The 19,106-nt window shown below is 37.5% G+C and overlaps 1 protein-coding gene across 4 annotated transcripts in view; it reads right to left on the reverse strand.

Annotated features, from left to right (window-relative positions):
* MACROD2 (mono-ADP ribosylhydrolase 2) overlaps positions 1-19,106 on the reverse strand; it is an 851,816-nt gene that overhangs the window by 576,508 nt on the left and 256,202 nt on the right. For all 4 annotated transcript variants that reach the window (XM_036379362.2, XM_054514164.1, XM_036379361.2 and 1 more), the window contains exon 5: positions 12,795-12,911. In XM_036379362.2, the coding sequence (XP_036235255.1) occupies positions 12,795-12,911 (117 nt within the window). The remainder of the gene's footprint in view (positions 1-12,794; positions 12,912-19,106) is intronic.

Below are 19,106 nucleotides of genomic sequence, written 5' to 3' on the forward strand. Positions count from 1 at the left end.
AGAATTTCTTTTAAAAAACCCAAACAGATAATTTTAAAGATATTATGTATATTATGAGACTGATTGCAAATGAACATTCAGGTCATGAAAGTAAGAAATAAAGAAGGTAAGAAAGAAGGTAATAAAAAAATTTCACACCCAGCAAATCTTCACATGCCATCTATTCCAGTTGATTATGGCATTTATTTGGTCAAGTATTCACAAGTTAAAACTCTATGTGTTTAATCATAGTCTGGCCTGTTATAAAGCATTATGTCTTAAGACTTTATTTGATCAGAAGGCAAGCTTAGACTAGTTCTTGCAACTTTGAGAAATTACAGTCAACCATTTCTCAATATCTGATAGGCAGGAAGAAGAAGAAATGAATTTTAAAATGGATATGGTTTGATAATTGATACACAAGCCATGTTTCAAGAGCTGTGATTGGTAAAAATGAAGGGAGATTCCCTGAATGTATAGAAGAGAGTATGGCACATAGCACACCTCATGTCAGAAAAAAATAGATGTCTATTATCTTTTTCATGCATATATTAAAACAAGGTAACAGATGAATAACAGATGAAGAATAAAATACCTATGAAAATACATAGTAATATTGAGAAATCACAGCTTGAAGTGACTGCACAAGAAAGTGCTGGAAAGAGGAAGAAAAGCTTGAAGTAGAAAAATGCAGAGGTAGGAGAAGGATGATATACTTTCCAGGAGCAGCATATAAAGAAGAAACTGTAGTTACTTGTACACTGTTAATTGTATGGCTGCCATTTTACCAGTTTGGACAGTAAAGGTGCAACATGTACTGGATGCTGGGGTTGGAGTCAAATCACAGCTCCTGGTGTTGAGCATCCAGAAACTGTAAGCCAACATTGTTTTTATGATTTAAAATGTAAAAATTTAAAATTTTCATAAATACATTGTTATCCAAACATCAACAGCACATCCTCATTACAATTTCTCCAATAAAACACATAATAATTCAAATTGGCATTGCCACTGGTTTGTGTTAAGGAGGGCCTGAAGGTAATAGCCAAAAGCAAAGCCTTCTTTCAAAGAAAAACATTGAATTCCTCTGCCATAGGCTGGGACAGATGTTTGACTGGTTAGATAATAGGGAAAAGTGAGGAAAAGTCTGGGAGGGGAACAAACATGTGTTGTGCACATGAGGCTAAAAGGGGCACTACCTTGGAAGCATTTATTTCAGGGCTCAGTGCAACCAGCCCTGCCTAAAGCTCTCCCAGGTTTGAAGACACTGAATTCTCTCCCTAAAAAACTCCACAGATTAGGAAACCATTCATTCACCTTACAGGGGTACATCAAAATCTTGGACTGCTGAAAAAACAAGACAGGGACTTACCACACCTGCCTCTAATATGAAGCACCATTTATTTAATAAAATAGGATTCTGGGAAGGAAGCAGATTAGATAATGGGTTACAAAGCAATTGATTATGCAGTTCTGATTCAAGTCCAACATAGAACAGGAGTGACAGAAAACTATTACCAAATTATGCCAGCTCAATGGATTACTCAAACTGCTCTAATACCCTCAGTTTGTCCTCACTGGGTATCATTTAGATAGAAAAGTCACTTCCACAGTTGGAATTAATTCAAAGAATACCTTTAGAGCACAGAATATTTCAAAAACTGAATGTTCCTTTCTTATTAAAAAATAGTCAGCCTAATCAGATTTGGAAACTTTCTCCTTCCCATGGCTCTCATGTCAGTCCATGTGTCTGCCTAGTGTAGCTTACACACACGGAGGGGTATTGGTTCATTTTAAACAAGCACTTAAATTCTTCATCCCTGCAGGCATGAGGGTGACTCTGAGCAGCTTGGGAGGAGCAGTGGAACGAGCTCTGAAGCTACAATTTCTTCATCTGCTACAGCCAAACACAACACACCAAGCAGCATCATAACATGTGAAAAAGGCCAGAGCCCCCGGCTCTTTTGTATATGAGGTGAGGGTTTGTTCCACCTTAGAGGATTTCCTTTCAGAAATGCTGTGTCTGCCATACAGGGGATTTACTCATTCATGTTTACTCATTTCTGATTCATGGTCACTGGGCCTCTAAAATATTGTGACTAAAAAAAAAAAAAAAAAAAAAATTCAAAAGAACTTCTTTCTCTCTTTCTCAATTTTCAGCCTCACCCTCTGTGATCACAAGGGATTCTCTGACCCATGAACTAACTGCTCTTTTTGACACAACCAGCTGGTAGGAAAGCTAAATAAAGCCTTGTCTCAAGTCAACAACAAAGAGATGTAACAAAAAAAAAAAAAAACAGAAAGGAAATCTTCCTGTGGTTTTAGAGATCTTGAAGTGTTATAAGTTACATTAACTTATAAAACTTCCATTAACTTTAAAAAGTATCTGGGGGATGTAGAGAGAACCTCAGATACTCCAACTGAAAAATTAAAGCTCCGTACAGAAAGACGACTCATGGATACGTAGGTGCAAAAGGACATCCATGTATCTAAAAGACTCAGGAATCTCCATTGGGGACCTTCTGCCTCTTCTCTGATGCCTTTGAATTCCCCATGGTGGGAAACCTGTGTAATACAAGTTTCCTTTACTCCTAACCTGTGTAATACAAGTTTCCTTTACTCCTAACCTGTGTAATACAAGTTTCCTTTACTCCTAACCTGTGTAATACAAGTTTCCTTTACTCCTAACCTGTGTAATACAAGTTTCCTTTCCTTCTAACCTAATTATTCCCAAGCTAACATAGTGATAGTCCTTAAGCAAGACAGGTAATAAATATTCTTTAGCAATAAATCACACCAAGAGGGGAGGTTTTATATCCTGTAAAAAACAAGCACATAGCAGGGATCTGGCACTTCTGGACCCTTACATCCTTCCTTTGGCTAGGGCCAAGCATTCAAAGGCAAAACTCACTCTCAGAAACTGGCTTTCTTTGCAAAGTGTAAGATTGTAATCTACAGTGACTTGTTTTGCATGTTTCTTTTGTTCAACTCTCTAAAGTGAAAGAAATCCCACAATATCCATGGCTTCCCAGTCAATTTTGCATTAGCTTCACTTTCAGCTTCTAATGAATAGGGCTGTATTGCAACAAACTAATTTTAAATGAAGTCTTCCCTGAGACCATTTCTGCTTCATTTTGTGGAAAAAAAAAAAGTTGTTTTAAACAAGATTACACCTCTGACAGGATTACACCTGACATAAATGCAATCTTTCATTCGAGTGAACTGTGATTTTCAAAACTAAGGGCTTTCAGATAATGAATTTTTACATTACATTTTACATTTACAAACTGCAGGCTCTTAATAATGTATTACATGCCATTATTTTGTGTCCATGACACCTCTCAGAGTCTCAAGGGTTTTTTACCCCCCTCTCTGTGTTACATATAAACACATGTGGAGCTTCCCCAGTTCTGTTGGAGGATTAAAATTGAATAATGCAGCTGTTAAAACAAAAATGCTTCAAAAGGAGCTGTTGTGTTCATGGGTACTTCAAACAGTTTGTAGTCTTGTCTTGATGACCTGCTGTTTACAGTCTATGAAGACTATGAAATATTTAAACAATATTCTTATTGTATTCTTACTTTCTCAAAACCAAGCCATGTGTTTTAATTATAATGAAAACATTGTATAAAATTATACTGAAAGTGTAGTCAGAAAGTTACAAAAAGAAAGTGATCCAGACAGACATAGCTATAATCAGATATCAAAGGGTTATTTTTAGTGTTGCAAAGCATTTTACATGTATGTATTTATTTATTTATAAGCCTTGGAAAGCTACCAGCTATTTTTATTGAAAATCTAAATAGGAAGCATACATAGAAGAATGCAGTAATGCTCCAACACATTGTCATGTTAAAATATTAGGATTGTCAGGAATTTCTCTGTCCATCTCTCTGACATAGCACTAGGAAATACGAGAATTCAGACCACTGTGTTAAAGGAAATTCAGTATAATTAATTTTCCCAAGGAGCCAGAAGAGAGAGTCATATCCTGACAAAAAGCTAAGCAAGAGTATGCAAGAAGATGTAATTCAAAGTTGGTGACAGTTGTTTAATTAATAATTTCTTCTAGCTTCTTACTGCATAAATTATATGATACAAATGATACCAACAAACCAACACATGGGCAGAAACAGGCACAAAAAGTTTATGTTGGGAGTATTAGATCTTTCATGAACACAGTTTCCTCTTAAACGTAGTCCTAGAACTATTACCAGTCTCTTGGAGTACAGATGAGTCTTTTAAGTCACAGTTTGGGTCTTCTGTTAACATTTAAATACATCCAGAAAAGTCTAACTCCCAGATCAGAGTGACTGCTGTGCCCTGCAGATGATGGATTCCAAAGCTCCTCTATATTCCCAGCAGTGAAACTTCAGTCCAAGTCCAGCAAGCTGAGAACCCTGTGCTGCAACCATGAAAAACTTCTCCAAGTAGTCTGTAAATGGCCAAAAATGGGCCACATCCAGAATCTATTTTATCTTACCAGCCAATAATCTAAAAGATATTGCCATCTACTCAGAGGAGAATAAATGGTACAACACTTGCAAGCCATGCAATGGTGTGAATAACCTGCAATCATGACCAGCTTGCACAGAGCTACAGACATACAGTAACATAAATGTGTCCCTTCCATCACTTAGTTTGGCTTTTTTATGTTGAAAAAGGTAAAAAATCACTGATGGCAACTCAAGAGTCTGCAAAAACATCATCAAAAACTCAAAAATACCAAAAAAGGAAGAAATTCATCTGAGAATTGTAAGAAATGGAAAAAAAAAATCCCTAGTGAATGGTCTTCAACTTGCATGAAAAGTCAAACAAAACTTTAAGAAAAAAAATCAGTGTGAAGGCAGTATTAAGAAAAGGGAGACGCTATCAGAAACTAAAATAAAGGGGGAACAAATTTCTAGTGCTGAACAGCAACAACAAAAATCCACATGAATTTCATCCCCGTACTTTAAGGCAAAACATCCTCAGTGATGTTCTCTTTTCACCAGTAGTGAAACAGCATCCTCAATATATAAAATAATACCAATTTTACTTCTTATTACTATCTGATTAATCAGTATTTAGATTCCTTCCTACAGCAATTAAAATATTATTTATACCCTATAGTCTCACACCTGCTGTTTTCTTCCTAAAGAGAAATGTTTCAACTGCTTGGCCTTAGTTTTCACAAAAAAAAAACAACCCTAAGTGCATAGATCAAAACATTGTTACATGGAACAGCCTCAAAATTCCTCAGCTGAATGAAACAAAGATCTTTTAAAAATCATACACAACCTTCTCATCCTATCTACTTAAGCCTGCTCTAAAGCAATTACATTGCAGATGAAGAACTCACACAACAGTCCTGCTTTTTGTCTGTGTTATTCCTTCAAAATATAATCAGAAAAAAAAACCAACACCAAATTAGCAACTTTAAACCTCAGCTGCAAGGTTTGTGGGTAAGTGAAGGAGAACTCAAAAAAAAAGACAGCACCTTCCAGATTCATATTATTCCTTCTGCTTTATTTCAAAATAGTAGAAAGAAAATCTTTATTTATTACTTATGATCTGATTACTTCCATTTGCAAATAATTTGTCATATTTTTGGCTGGGTAATGTGCAGTTTCAGCACAAAAAGGAATCCTATTCTTTGCTTTCAAGAAAGAAAATTAGGCTGTACTGTTTTTAAAACATTCCAGCTACAATCATATAATTATTATTAATCTGAAGGAATGATATGAAGGTAATGACCTCTGAGGGGCTCCAATTTTAAACCTTTTTACTACTCCAGGGAAATAGAGGATCAGCAGTTAGTTCTGATTCCAGCCCCAGGCCTGTGCCAACACACTTTATAAGCTAAATCCAGGTTTGGGAGACAGGCTGCATATTTTTCAGAGACTAAACCAGCATAAATCACAAAGTGCCAACACGCTATGAGGTTAATGTTGTGTTTTACTACAGTAAGCAATTTCTATCACCATTTAAAATGAGACAAGCAAAATTCAGGCAGACAAAATCTCATGCATCAAAGATTAATTTTCAAGTACTGAGCACTGGCTTTGGCTACTGAGGGAAAACACTAGAGTGGGAGCAGCAACCACTGCACTTAAAGGAGTATAAATATCTCCATTCCAACCCCTTCTCCTTGTCAGCTCACTGCAGTGATGGGAATTTTGTTTATTTTTCATGCAATAGACTTTTCCATCTTTTTATTATTATTTGAGTAAAAAGGACCAAGTGTATCCAAGTATGGAGGAAATAAAATATATTAGCCTTAAGGGGCACAACGCCCTTCTCCAGTGCCAACATACCTGAGGAATGACTCTACATCACCAGTGTGCAAAGGCATATTCCAGCAAATTATTTTGCACCTAATTAGGAGACATTCTAAATAGTACCTTGCACATAAATTAAGCATTAGCAAAGTGTTTACACCTTGTAACTCACTCTCTGCTCCATCAAGGGGGTTTCCATACAGTGCTGGATGCTCATGCCAAGCAACTGTGATAAACAGTGCAGGCTGCTGTGCCCAAAACACCACCCTGCAAACTCAGTCCTGTGGCTGCTTTCAGTAACACTGAAAACCAGACCTTTGCAGAAAATGTAGCTGTCCAGAATTAGAGAAGTAAAGCCAGGGAGGGAAATTCATGGCATCAGGTTTCCACCGCCTATTACGACATATTAACACACACATGGTATTTTTGCCAATGGTGGACCCAATTACTGAGCAAATGGCTCAGGGCTCCTCTAAAATTTCTCAGTGCCCACTTCTGTCCTGGAGTTCAGTATTCAGTGACCAGACTACAACAAGCAATGCCCAGAAGAGGAGGATTTAGATTTAGCAGTGAGGATCGATAGTAAAACCTTTCCTTTAGCCACAACACGTACATTTGTAACCAAACAATTAGATGTGAAACAACAGCTTCCAGCAGAGCATGCCATGAGTTAACCACAGCATGACACTGCAGAGAACACTAACAAACACACACTTGGGTCCATTCACAAATTAAATTTTAAAGAATCTATCCATTAAAAAAAATGTCTATGAGCTAGGCTCAAATCCAAGGACAAACACTGTATACTTTTGTGATGGAGGATTCTTGCTGATTCATAACCTCTGGTAGCTACAGCACTCATCCCTTTTATTCCCAAACCGATGACAGAGCCTGCACAGACTTGGAAGAGAAAGAGATGTTTGAACTTGTTTAGCTGAAGTAAATAAATGCATTCCCCATCATCCCCAGGAGTCCTAAGTTCTCCCTTTTCATAGGTGTGTGGGGGTGTAGGTAAGGAGGAGACAAGATACACAACTTTACAATAAACCCTCTCTAAAATCTAAGGAGGTTTTAGGACCAAAGAAGTAATCGTTAATACTTCCCTTCCAACACATTGACAGTATAGGCATGTATGTGACTGTTCATGGTGAATACAGCAGGTCATTAAGATGACTGGAGCCAATTAGATCAAATTAAAACACAATAAAGACATGACTTCACTTACTTTCAAAATGATCTTAAAATACATAATATGATCTTATTAAAAAAACCTTTGTAACCCAGAAACCACTCAGAAGAAAAACACAAATATGTGGTAAGTGGTTTTGTAAACTATAAAAAAACCTTTCCCAAATTATTCCAAAGGATACTGAAAAAGAAAAATATCTCTCAAGAAAAAGGGGTCTCAGACCTTGGATTAGTATTAACCTGCTTTGCCTAATTTTCAAATTGGTTTTTAATGTATCAGTAATGATAATGATTTAAAGGGATGGGAAAGAGCTGCTGCAGCTCAGGAAATCATGTGTTTCTCCAGCTCTATATTGCCTTCTCAGGAGGTGTCATGCAGTTTGGGCACATGGCTGACAATGTGAGGCTACTCAACTAAGATAAAGAGTAGAAATACATCCCTGCTGGAAAACTATCATAACTTTTACGAGTTGATATGCTACTAATGATTGTGTCACCTTAGGCTGTACCTTTTTAACTGAATTTTCATCAAAATTCCATCAATTATGCATCAATTGTGGGAGAAGATCAAGAATCTTGACCAACTGAGAGTTAGTAGCCAAGTCAGTCTTCTCCAAGCAATCCTGCCTTGTCCACATATTGTTCACTTTTACACCTTTCTAATTTCCAGACATATTTTCAATCCCCAGACTTCCCTTTTACCAGAATAAATAGGGAGGTAGCAAACTGGACAACCAATAGAACCATGCAGAGGAAAGCAATTCTGCAAGCCTCACATATCAGAAATTTAGAATCATTTGAAACAAAACATGTATTGTTTTATAAACAAGGTAATACAAATAAGTAAACAAATTTCTTTGTGGAATCCTGGAAATCTGAAAAATATCCTCGGACATCATGCCCCATGCTTCCAACTGGTCAGTTTTGTAGTGCAGGAGAGTTTTTGAGTTCCATTTTTGCATAAATCAGCCTTTTAATTACAGCTCTGCAACTGATCTCTGAGAAAATTAGGAGATTTAAAAATCTGTACTATTACAGCTTTACTTGAAAATAATACCCTGCAAATACTCTTCTTTTAAAGACTGGAAATTATGTCTACATAACAGTAGCACACTTTTTAATCTCTACTTTTTAATCTCCACTTCTTAATCTGATTAAACAAATTTAAAAGATGATTCCTCCTACTGTGTTCAATACTAGCACTTCTCCTAACTACTTATTTCACAGCAGGAACTGTCTCTGAGAGCCCATTCACATTATTACTCCAGGCTGATCTTGGACCAGAAGACTTCCTATATATGCTATTTACTCAGGGACTGTGCTTAAAGCACTAAAAATGTCAAGCAAACAGAAAAAAATTTTCTAAATATTATAGATTTATTATGAACATAAACCATTGTATTAGAAACTGCCTAGCAAGGTGTCTCCACCGAAACTCCACCTTTTAGATTTACTGATGGTTGGTTCTACCCCATATTAGAGGCTGTAAGATTTTATTTTCCTAGATTTAGGAGTTTTACTATCAGACATTTTTCAGCAAAAGAAAGAAATTGTTACTAGACTTGGCAACAATAGAAAAAAGTTAGTTTGGGGGTCCTTTCCTTGCCTCGGTCAGGGCACCACGTGCCTGTGCTGGTTTTCAATTGTTTTTAGGCCTGTTAAATACCAGGCAGAATGGGACTCTAATTTCTAATGTGTCCTGACAGGGTCTTTTTTTATAGTGAACCTCTGCAGCAGATAACAATCCACAAAGCTGTTATGGACCCCTCGTTCCAGCCATAAACACAATTTACATCCAGCCCATTTTCTGCCAGTAGAGCCAACTGAGACTATTAATCAAATGAGAAAGAAAACAAGCATTAGTAGAGCTTTAAACAGATACTGTTCATCTGTTATTTAAAGCATGTCAGTATCAGAGCACTGCTCAATGTTTGAAGATCAGCTGTACAATATTTAGAATGAACTGTTCTTTAAAAGGAACAACAATATGAAGTACAGAAGTTAAATAATTGATGATCAGTCTGGGACAGCTTTAAAGGAAACTAAGAGCAAAAAGCACTGCCTTTTTCAGCCCTCCAAAGCACTATGGAAACTTGGGTGCCTGCATAGGTGTTTGCTGAAAAACAACAATAGATGAAATCAACCAAATTATGTATTCAGCAAAGAACTTGGTTGGCATTTGGGGGGGCTTTGTGTAGGCTTTTGCAGTATAGGAGGCAGATGGTGATTACACCGATTTCTGTAGAACTGTACTGAATGTTACATTAACTGGTAATTAGAAAGCTCAGTTTGACTTCCTTCCTATTTTCAAACAGAATACTTTTTGGCATAAAAAGGTGTATACCTTAAAAATTTCATAAAGAAACATCTCCAGACCACAGACATGTTAATCTTGGTCTGTTCACATTATTACAATAAAGAGCTGTAGAAAATTATGAACTATTGTATGTATTCTCTCTCTGAACATTTGCTGTTACTTGTGTACTTCACAAACTGATTTGTGACTCAGATGCACCAAGAACAAATCACAGAAAGCCAGCCTATACACTAAATCTTTGCATTTTTCAGTCAGATTATTTTTTCAATTTTTCCACTATGAAGAAGTTATTTGTCAGACTTGTTCTGGTTTAACCTAAGTAAATATAGCAAAGTACTCAATAAAAATACAATAGATCATAAAGGAGATGGCCCGAGTGGTTTTTATTTACCAACTACTACCTTCCTAACAAAGCATACGTTCCCTTCAGTGCCAAACTTAATCCCAGCTTCCTCCAAGTCATTTATAAAAGAAAGCAATATGCTGCACAATTTTTGAATACTAAACCTTTTTTACAATGAAGTCCTTGCTGAAGCCCAAGTCCTGCATCAGACAGCACACACAGGCTGCTGCATCCCAGAGCAGCTTTGCTGAATTCAGCAAACTGTTTCCAAGCAAAACATTTCAGGATCAAGAACTTGAAATGGGAAAATCCCAGGGGTAGGAAACAAAATTGTAACATTTTAGAATTCTGTTAAATAACAAAAATACCTCGCCCAAACACAACAATTCATCATGCTAAGAAATGCATTTAACATTTACAATAATTGTTTGTCCAACTACAGTCACAAGACGAACAGACAATAGAATAAATAATTCACGACTCAAAAAAGTGTTAGCTGATTATTGCTGTTGTTCCCCTATCCACAAACAGATCAATAAAAAGCAAACTGCTTGTGAAAGTTGGAAGTTAGCAGTCAACCATAACCTTCAGCAAATTGCTGGCACACAACCTTCCTCACAGCAGATCTGGATGGGAGAGTCTGGACCTCCTTTCACAGCACTGCTTTCCTCAGGAAAGTCAAACACACGAGAGTTCCCACAGTTAACCTGTCATACCATTAAGACAAAGTGACAGAGAGTGACAAAAGATATCCAGTAGCTTTATAGCTCTCTAAAATATGAAACCAGTCTTGACTGCTTGATCACATTCAGATGAATGGCTTAAAAGGTACAGTAATTTAACGAGCCCACAAACTAAAGCTTATAGACAACAGTTGGTGAGAACACAAATATATTTTCAGGAAAAAAATTTAAAAAATCAAGAGTTTTAAATTCTCAGCCTCTGCATGAAAATTGTATGTTTCCTCTCTGCACCTGTTGGTGTTAAAGGTATCCTTTCCCCTTCTCATGTTGATGCATGATCAAACACAAATAGACACGGCTTTGATGCAATTTCAATTCCTCAGGATACTGATTAAGAAGAATATTGGCTTTTCCCCATGCCTGGTTACAGGTTTTATTTCCAACTTCAAGTGATAATGGGTTTTCTAATTGTTTTGTTTATTGTTCCTACACAAAGAACTAAGATTTTCCTATAGCCTTCAAACAGGATCCCATTTTTCAAACCTAACTTAAGCAGTCCCTTGAACTGCTGCAAGATTTAAAGGGAGGTCACACCTCTGACATGACCCTTCCTCTTTCTAACACACATATCAGTTGCCTTGATACTTTTTATTTCATTTCTATCACTAAAGTACATGGGAGGAATAATGCACCTACTGATGAGCAGCTTTTCTGTCCCTCCAGAGATACTTTTTGGTTAAAGGGGAAGAATTAAACATTAACCACCCCCAGAAGATTAAATTATGATGTGTCATCCGGCAATCTCTTTTATGGGAATCTGGTGATGATTTGAGCCATATACAAACCCAAGCTAACTACCACACTGAATCTTCCTCAACAATTTCCCTGACCTCTAGTCAAATTAGCCTTTCATAAATGGCCATTACCATGTGGTAAAACTACACATAAAATACAGCAAAGTTTTCCCACACATAGAAATTACCACTGTTGAGGAAATAACTGGAAACTCTCATCATCGTCATCACAGAAAGAGCAAAAAAATTACTGGGTAAACAATTTTCCAATTTACCTAAGACATTAAGCCTGGAGACATACAGGAGCCTGGAGACATACCTGCTACTGCAGCCACTGTTTGATTTTACATGACAGTTAAGAGAGATCTAGATATTTTTGAATGAGCCATGCTCCTGCTGCAGCCCGCATATCCCAAAAACAACAAAAAAAAGAGTTGAATTCTAGTTATAAGAAGTCTGAAATGCTTTCTGGTATTTGTATCTTCATCTCTCAATATACCATTCTGTAAGATCCTAATTTGCAAAGATTTCCTACTTTTTGTTCTCACATAATGGACTGGTTGACCAATGTGCTGTGAAAGTGTTAGTGTTTGGCAAGACAAGCTCAACATCTACAGAACACAGTCCAATAACCATCTTCCTACTTGAAATAGGAGGAAAATTTTTGACAATTCCACTTTCAAAGTGCACAAACATTCCAGCACTGAGCTGCACTCTGTCGAAAGCTAAAGTGTGACAGATGCCTTCACAGTAATTGCCAATCAGACACTACACAGCAGCTGAAAACACAATACATCACTTTGATCTCCTGGGCCCTCAAAGTATTCACAATCAAGGAATCAGCATGAAGAACATCAAATATGCAACATTTCAAAAAACTGTCTCCGCGGAACTTAAATATGATAATGTATATTTTGTTCATATTTCATAAAGCATTTCCAATCCTTTATTATGCATATGAAAGGATAGGTTCTAGCTTGCAAAAAATAAACATGAAAGATGCCTTATATTTTAGAGACATATAAGTTTTCATCGCATAACATAGGTGAAATAATCATTTAGAAAAGCCTGAATTGCTTTGAGGGGAAGACATTATTACAGAACACGCTTAATTAAGTCCCACTGCTAATTGTGTAAAATGAATACCCCGTTGAATTAGACTGCAGGGAAATGAACCGTGCACGCCAGCAGCACGTGCTGGAAACAAGAAGAGAGGAAGGCTTGACTTACATTTGGCAGGTAGGTCGTATCCACAGGTAATTTTGGCCTGTCCAGTCTCACAGCCACTCAGGTTGCGACACTCAGCAACCAAGCAGGGCCCAGCAGCTCGGTGAATGCAGCCATCCACTGCAAAACAAGCCCAGAACCCAGAATTTATTAAAAGCCACTTTTTATGTTGCCTTTACTCACGGTCATAAACATTTACTGCCCATTTTTACACCCACAGCCCAGACCAACTGATCTGGAAGTTGATATCTAAATATATACAAGTTTTTCTTTTGATAGAATTAGTCAGTGAGTTTTGCAAAACCAATGTTTAGCCAACTTCTGCTAATTAAAAAGCAAACATCCAGAAAATGTGAAGTAGAATAGAAGTTTCAGCATTAGAAAAGGATCTTAGTGAAGGCTCTAAGAAATTCTCACAACAAATTATGAAAAGAATTTGATCCCCATCTAAATGCCAAACTCTCTTTTACAACATACCTCTGATACTTCTACGACTGTGCAGGTCATTTAATGTCACCATGCTACTAACACCTTATTTAAAAATTCCAAGAAATAATGTTTCTTGTGTTGAAATATAAGAAATACCTCCTTCTGAGCTTTTTTAATTTTTCAGGTTTTTTTTAAATTCTGCAGTATTCATGCAATATTTTGGAGTTAATTAAAAAATAATTACTAAAGGTTGCAATTGCAGCTAAGTATGCAAGAAAATTAGTAGAGTGCATAGATCTTATTACCCTCAGGAGCCAGCAAAAGAATAAAACAAGGCTGCTGGCACAGCAATTCTGCCCTCTCAACATGCAATCCAAGAAATCATTTACTGTAATTATAGCAAAAAGTTTGAGAAAAAGGATAGAAAATAATAAAGGAAGCAGTGTATGCATTAACATATTCACTAGAGTAAAGCCCTAATTCAGCAGCAGCTATGGAGTTCAACTAGAAGAAATAATCTTCACGTAAACTACAACATCAACTCAAAAGGTAAAATAAACTCAAGTATAAAGGCTAAACAAATACTTATAGAGCTAAGGAAGGAAGAGTCTGTATGAACATAGCTTAAGATTTACTGCAGGTTTTATTTCAGATTTAACTAGTTCAAACTTAGAGCTGTGCCCTGCAGCATGTCTGAAGCAGTTAAACCAGAACAGGCTTGGAAGGCCACGGGGGGATGGGTTTTTAAGAGATTCACATCACCTGGTCACAGCAGGAGCTGTGTAGCTTCCTACAGGCTCCCATTTGGGCAACCCATGGCACTGGGTGTTCCCACCAAGCATGCAGAGCCCGCTGGGGGAGCTCCCTTCCCTCCCCACCCCCAGATGAAACAATGGCTGTCCTCTCTACCTTAAGGCCATAACTGGTTTTATGAGGTGCTGAGTATTTCCTGAAGTCAGGCAGCCCCAGGTGGGGAGGCAGATAACATCTTCAAATGGATGAAACTGTCTTCTGCTAAGTGTTAAAAACCTGACTGTCCTTTCTGAGGAGTCCTATACCAGAGTTCATGTTCAGGTGATACAGTAAAATTGGATAAGCAGTTCCTTGCAATACTCCATGCCCATCCTGGTCACTGGTTTTCAAAATGGTTTTTTGTAGTACTTTATATTAGCAAAATATAACTACAGAATCATGTGATACTGCACTTTCAATGAAATTTTCTAAAATTGCTTATTGAAAAGACCATGGATGTCAAGCCACCAGCTGCAAGCAGATGGCACATTCTCTGTCCCAAGGCACCAAAGCTGCTTCTTCTGCCTCAGCTGAACTTTTGTTTTTAACTTACCCAAAATCTCTGCTCAACAGACTCCAAGATGTTACTGCAAGAATATTATTTTGTAAAAGGAAGAAAGAATGCTTGAAATCTATCCTGTGCTCATAATATACAATTTAATTGTTTTAACCTAATTATTAATGCTTTTTCCAAACCAAGCAGGATAAGTAAAGTATGTGTTGAAACCTCAAAATAATTTTATAAGCAGCACCACCACAATCTCTACCAATCTTAGCAACTTCCTGAGACACCAAATCAAAACAGCACAGATGCTTAGGACTTTCCCCATGATTCTTTACAGAGGAAGATGTCCTTAGGAATACTGGACAAGGACTCAAGTCCATGCAAGGATCTGCTTGGTGGCTGACGAATCATTCCCACCCCTGAGGTCCTTCCTGTCCCCACCAGCTCAGCACACTTCCCTTTGAGCAGTGTCTGTGCAAGGCTCAGCTGCTCTCTCCACTGCACAGAACAACCTCTTCCTCAAACTCCACTCCCTTTAGCCTAAGTCCAGCTCAGAGCACAGCCAAACAACAGGAAGGAAGGAAAAGGATGGTTTCCTTCCTGCAGAAGGAAACCATCGCCTCTGCCAGGGAAGTGGAAGCACGGGTTTGCCACTTCAAACCTGTGATGGATTAAAATACCCAATATCAGCATTCCACGTGTCAGAGGATCCTGTGATCACACAGGGGGCCACAGCTCCCCATCTATAACCCCTCTCATGTTGGAAGGGTGCTCTTAATGCAAATACAGCTATGATAAAGATGGTCTATCAGTAGTTTCCTGATTCCATACGTCTGTCTCCAACCTTTATAAGCAAAGAAGCTCCAGAAGGATGAAAGAATAATGAAAAAAATTGAATTCTTAACAGAGAAAAATCAATTCTATCACAACCAATCCTGACATATGACAAGGAAAATGGAAGACATCTGCCAGAATGGAACAAGTAGACATGCATACTTCCCTTATAAAGGTGGCACAAGAGAAAATGATTGAATACTCCAGACAGGCTTAGATGGAAAAGCAGAAATTAGCATTTGATATACTTCAGTGACTGATGACAGGGAAGAATGAAAAGGGGGGGGGCAGAAAGGGGGAGAATGACACCAACATAATCAAAACCCAAAAACCTGAACACCAAACCACCCAAAACTTTCATAATACCTTCTTTTTCCTATAATACTTCATTAAATACATTATGAAGAGAGATGACCTCTGGTCTATGCAGCATTTTTTATTTCATAACTCAATAACTCATGCCAGAAATACTCTATGTTTCAAATAATATATTCACTTCAGAACTATTTTGAAATATATTGCCAAATACGAGCACCCTGAAAAACACAACGTAAGATAATTGCCAAGGTAGAGTAGATTGACAAATCTAAATATGATTCTTCAGCTTGTCTCTAATATGGCTAAGACAACATGTCTTAGCCATATTAATTAAGAAAAAAGAGAAACATGGAACAGGCATGTACAAAATATTTACATGAGATATTCTGTTTTCTGGAGGTGTGTAGCAACTAGTAACGTCAGTGTACAGAGAAACAAGCACTATTAACAGGGAAAGTTAGTTGAAATTACAGATAATAATAACAACCTCAGGAGGGAAAAATTACGGTCAAAGACATTTTGTTATTCTGTAGTAATGATGAAGAAATTTACACTATAATAATGGCATACTGCCAAATTAATAGGAAAGTGAAAGTGATATATTGGTTTCAGATATTTCATCTGTATTTTCAATTTTCAGTTTGCTATATAGATGCTCATCTGCATTATTCCAAACAGATCTGGAAAACATTAGACCATATCCCACTGTTCATTGTACAAATAGCTGAAAAACCCAGTCAAATCTGATTTGGTATCACATGACAATGACAAAGAATTGGGCTTCATCACTGCTTTCTACAACCAATACAAAATGTGATTTCACTTTAAAGCCCTCACTCTGCCTCACAGTGTGCCTTTTTTCTAGAGGCTGCCTTCTTGTTCAGGTTTATGGAAATCACACAGATATGCTTTGGGTCATTTTCATTCACAAGTGACCTGCCATTTCAGGTCTATGGGAAAGATGTGGGAAAAATCCCACAGACAAAACTGTCAGTCATAACTGAAAGAAATCTGATCTCTGATCTGCATGCTGATCAACTGACAACACTTGAAGGTACTAAAGAGAGGGCTTCTAACCATCCCCCTTGGTACTCTGCTTCTTGAAATGAGTTTCAGGCTTATAAACCAAGCTACTTCAAAGGATTTTTGAGAGCACGGAGTCCTGCCCAGGGCCACCAGTGAGGCAGCAAACACCCACGGGTTGGTGGAGAACACCCTCTTCCCTTCTGCCTCCCATCCCAACAAACTGGTACCCCACAATCTGAGGTCCCGTAAATTCTCTGAAATAGCACACAACACTTTGGCTTTTGAATGACTGCAAAGACTGAATGCAGGTCGACCTGTCTTTTGAAAAGTGATCCTGTTACCCAGTGCTTTCATGTGTGGAGAGCCCAGAAAAACTGAGTTTCTGTATTTATTGTTTCACCATGCTTGGGTGGACAAGCACATGGAAGGGGCATCTCAATTTTGAAGACCAACAAACATGAACAATATCTTGAGGGCTGAAAAATAACTGAAGAAACTTCAGATTAATTTCATTCTCTATAGTTCAAGTTGTTCATGCCTGTGTAAAGCTATTAAAAGTAGTACTCTAATTTTTTTTTTCATGAAAAATAATAGTTATTTCATTGCATGCTTCCATAAGTTTCAGGAGCCACTAGGGACAGCACTTTGTTCTCCCAACAATTCACCAGAAGCCATTAATGAAGAAAAACTATTTCCAAACCTACTGCAGTCAATGGCATTGGTTGCACACAGAAGTCAGCTGAAAATAATTGCTTAAAACACATGAGCAAAGTCAGGTATCAAAATAAAAACCCTATGCAAAAGGGCAGCATACTAATAACATCACATTAAACAAAAATATGTAATCTTCGACACCATCTTTCTCCCTATACACTGGAGGATACTAACAGGTGAAATAATTTCTTAATTATTATTGTAAAACAATTGCATTTGTCCTCCAGAATTAAAGGGTTAAAGTTATATAGTAAAAATACTAGCGCTAATTTAGTGCTATACAATATAGGACAAATCTATTTCTTAGAGAAAATTTCTTAAAATTGCAAATGAAGCAAAAGCACAGGAAACACAGAATTAAGGGTATCATGGGATGCTGCTAAAAGAAAAATAACCTCAGCAAAACTAGCCTTGCAGTGCAGATGGTAATAAAAAGGGTAAGGTAATCTAACACCACAGCAAAAAATACAAACTCCTCCAGGAATAATAAGGCCCAAATTTCTTTTGTGACCTTGTGTGCAAGGCTGAATAAAGCGAAGCTATGATGTAAACAACATATGCAGATTTATTGTGTTACATTTCAAGAATCTATATAGTCTTTTTTCCATAGTATTTCTTGTTCTCTGGTGCTTTTCCAGATTTTTCATTTTGTGTTTTCAGTAGGAAATTCATGAGGTTTGCTTATTTAAGAAAGTCACCTGTGCTTGACATCTCTCTGAAGTGGTACTGCTCTTCCACATGGCAAATGCCACGAGTGCATAAAACCAGGATAATGTCATTGCTTTAGATGCACTACTAGGGACAAAAGAGGAAACTGCTTTGTGCACTGTAGGATCCTGCTACAAGCATCCTCCTTCTTATGGACCTTCCAAAAATGCCCATTGCAAGGATGTGTGTGGCAACCAGAAGGAAAACAAACAACAACAAACAAAAAGACAAAAAAGCACCGCTCTCCAAAAAACCACCACTGAACCCCCACATAACAATCAAAGAACCAACTCACAATGAAACTCAGCCTCATTCTGCTAGACCAGTGAAGTACCTCTGAAAAGTTCACTGGAGTCAACTGCTGCCAAAGTTGCAACTGTACCTCTGAGACCAATGTCAAGAGGAAATAAATCCTGCCATCAAGAGACAACAGGTGATGCTCTAACAAACAAAGGTGGGGATCTTGAAAAGATTGTAACACAGATGCCAGCTGACTGCTAGGAGCAGCAGTTTTTATTACTGAGATGGCCTCTGTCATTGGAAGTTTAATGAACTGGAGATTTTTAATCAATGCACTGGTTTACAGGCCTCCAACATAATTAATTTTAAAAACTTTGCAATTATACAGTATTTCCTGGCCAAAATGTCAGCATTCAAAAGCACGATCTTAACCTTCATCCTTAAAATTCTTCATCTTAAACACAAAAAGCACAGATGAACCATTTATTTTGAGATGGCTAGTTCCCTGAATTAGGTTCACATTTCATCACAGCCTACATTCACATTCCTTAAATATTCTTACTTTCAAAAACCCTTAGTGCATACACCTTATTTAAGATCAAAATGAGACCTACAAGTCTTGATGTTTAAAGTACTGATTACCTCATGTGTCAATCCAAATTCTCTGTACAGTGCCTTTTTTCTTAAGAATCAGCATTCTGAGGCTGCACAAGGGGCCTTTCAGGCAGGTAGAATTACAACTGGGGATC

The sequence above is a fragment of the Molothrus ater genome, chromosome 3 (genome assembly GCF_012460135.2).
Source record: "Molothrus ater isolate BHLD 08-10-18 breed brown headed cowbird chromosome 3, BPBGC_Mater_1.1, whole genome shotgun sequence".
Lineage (NCBI taxonomy): Eukaryota > Metazoa > Chordata > Aves > Passeriformes > Icteridae > Molothrus > Molothrus ater.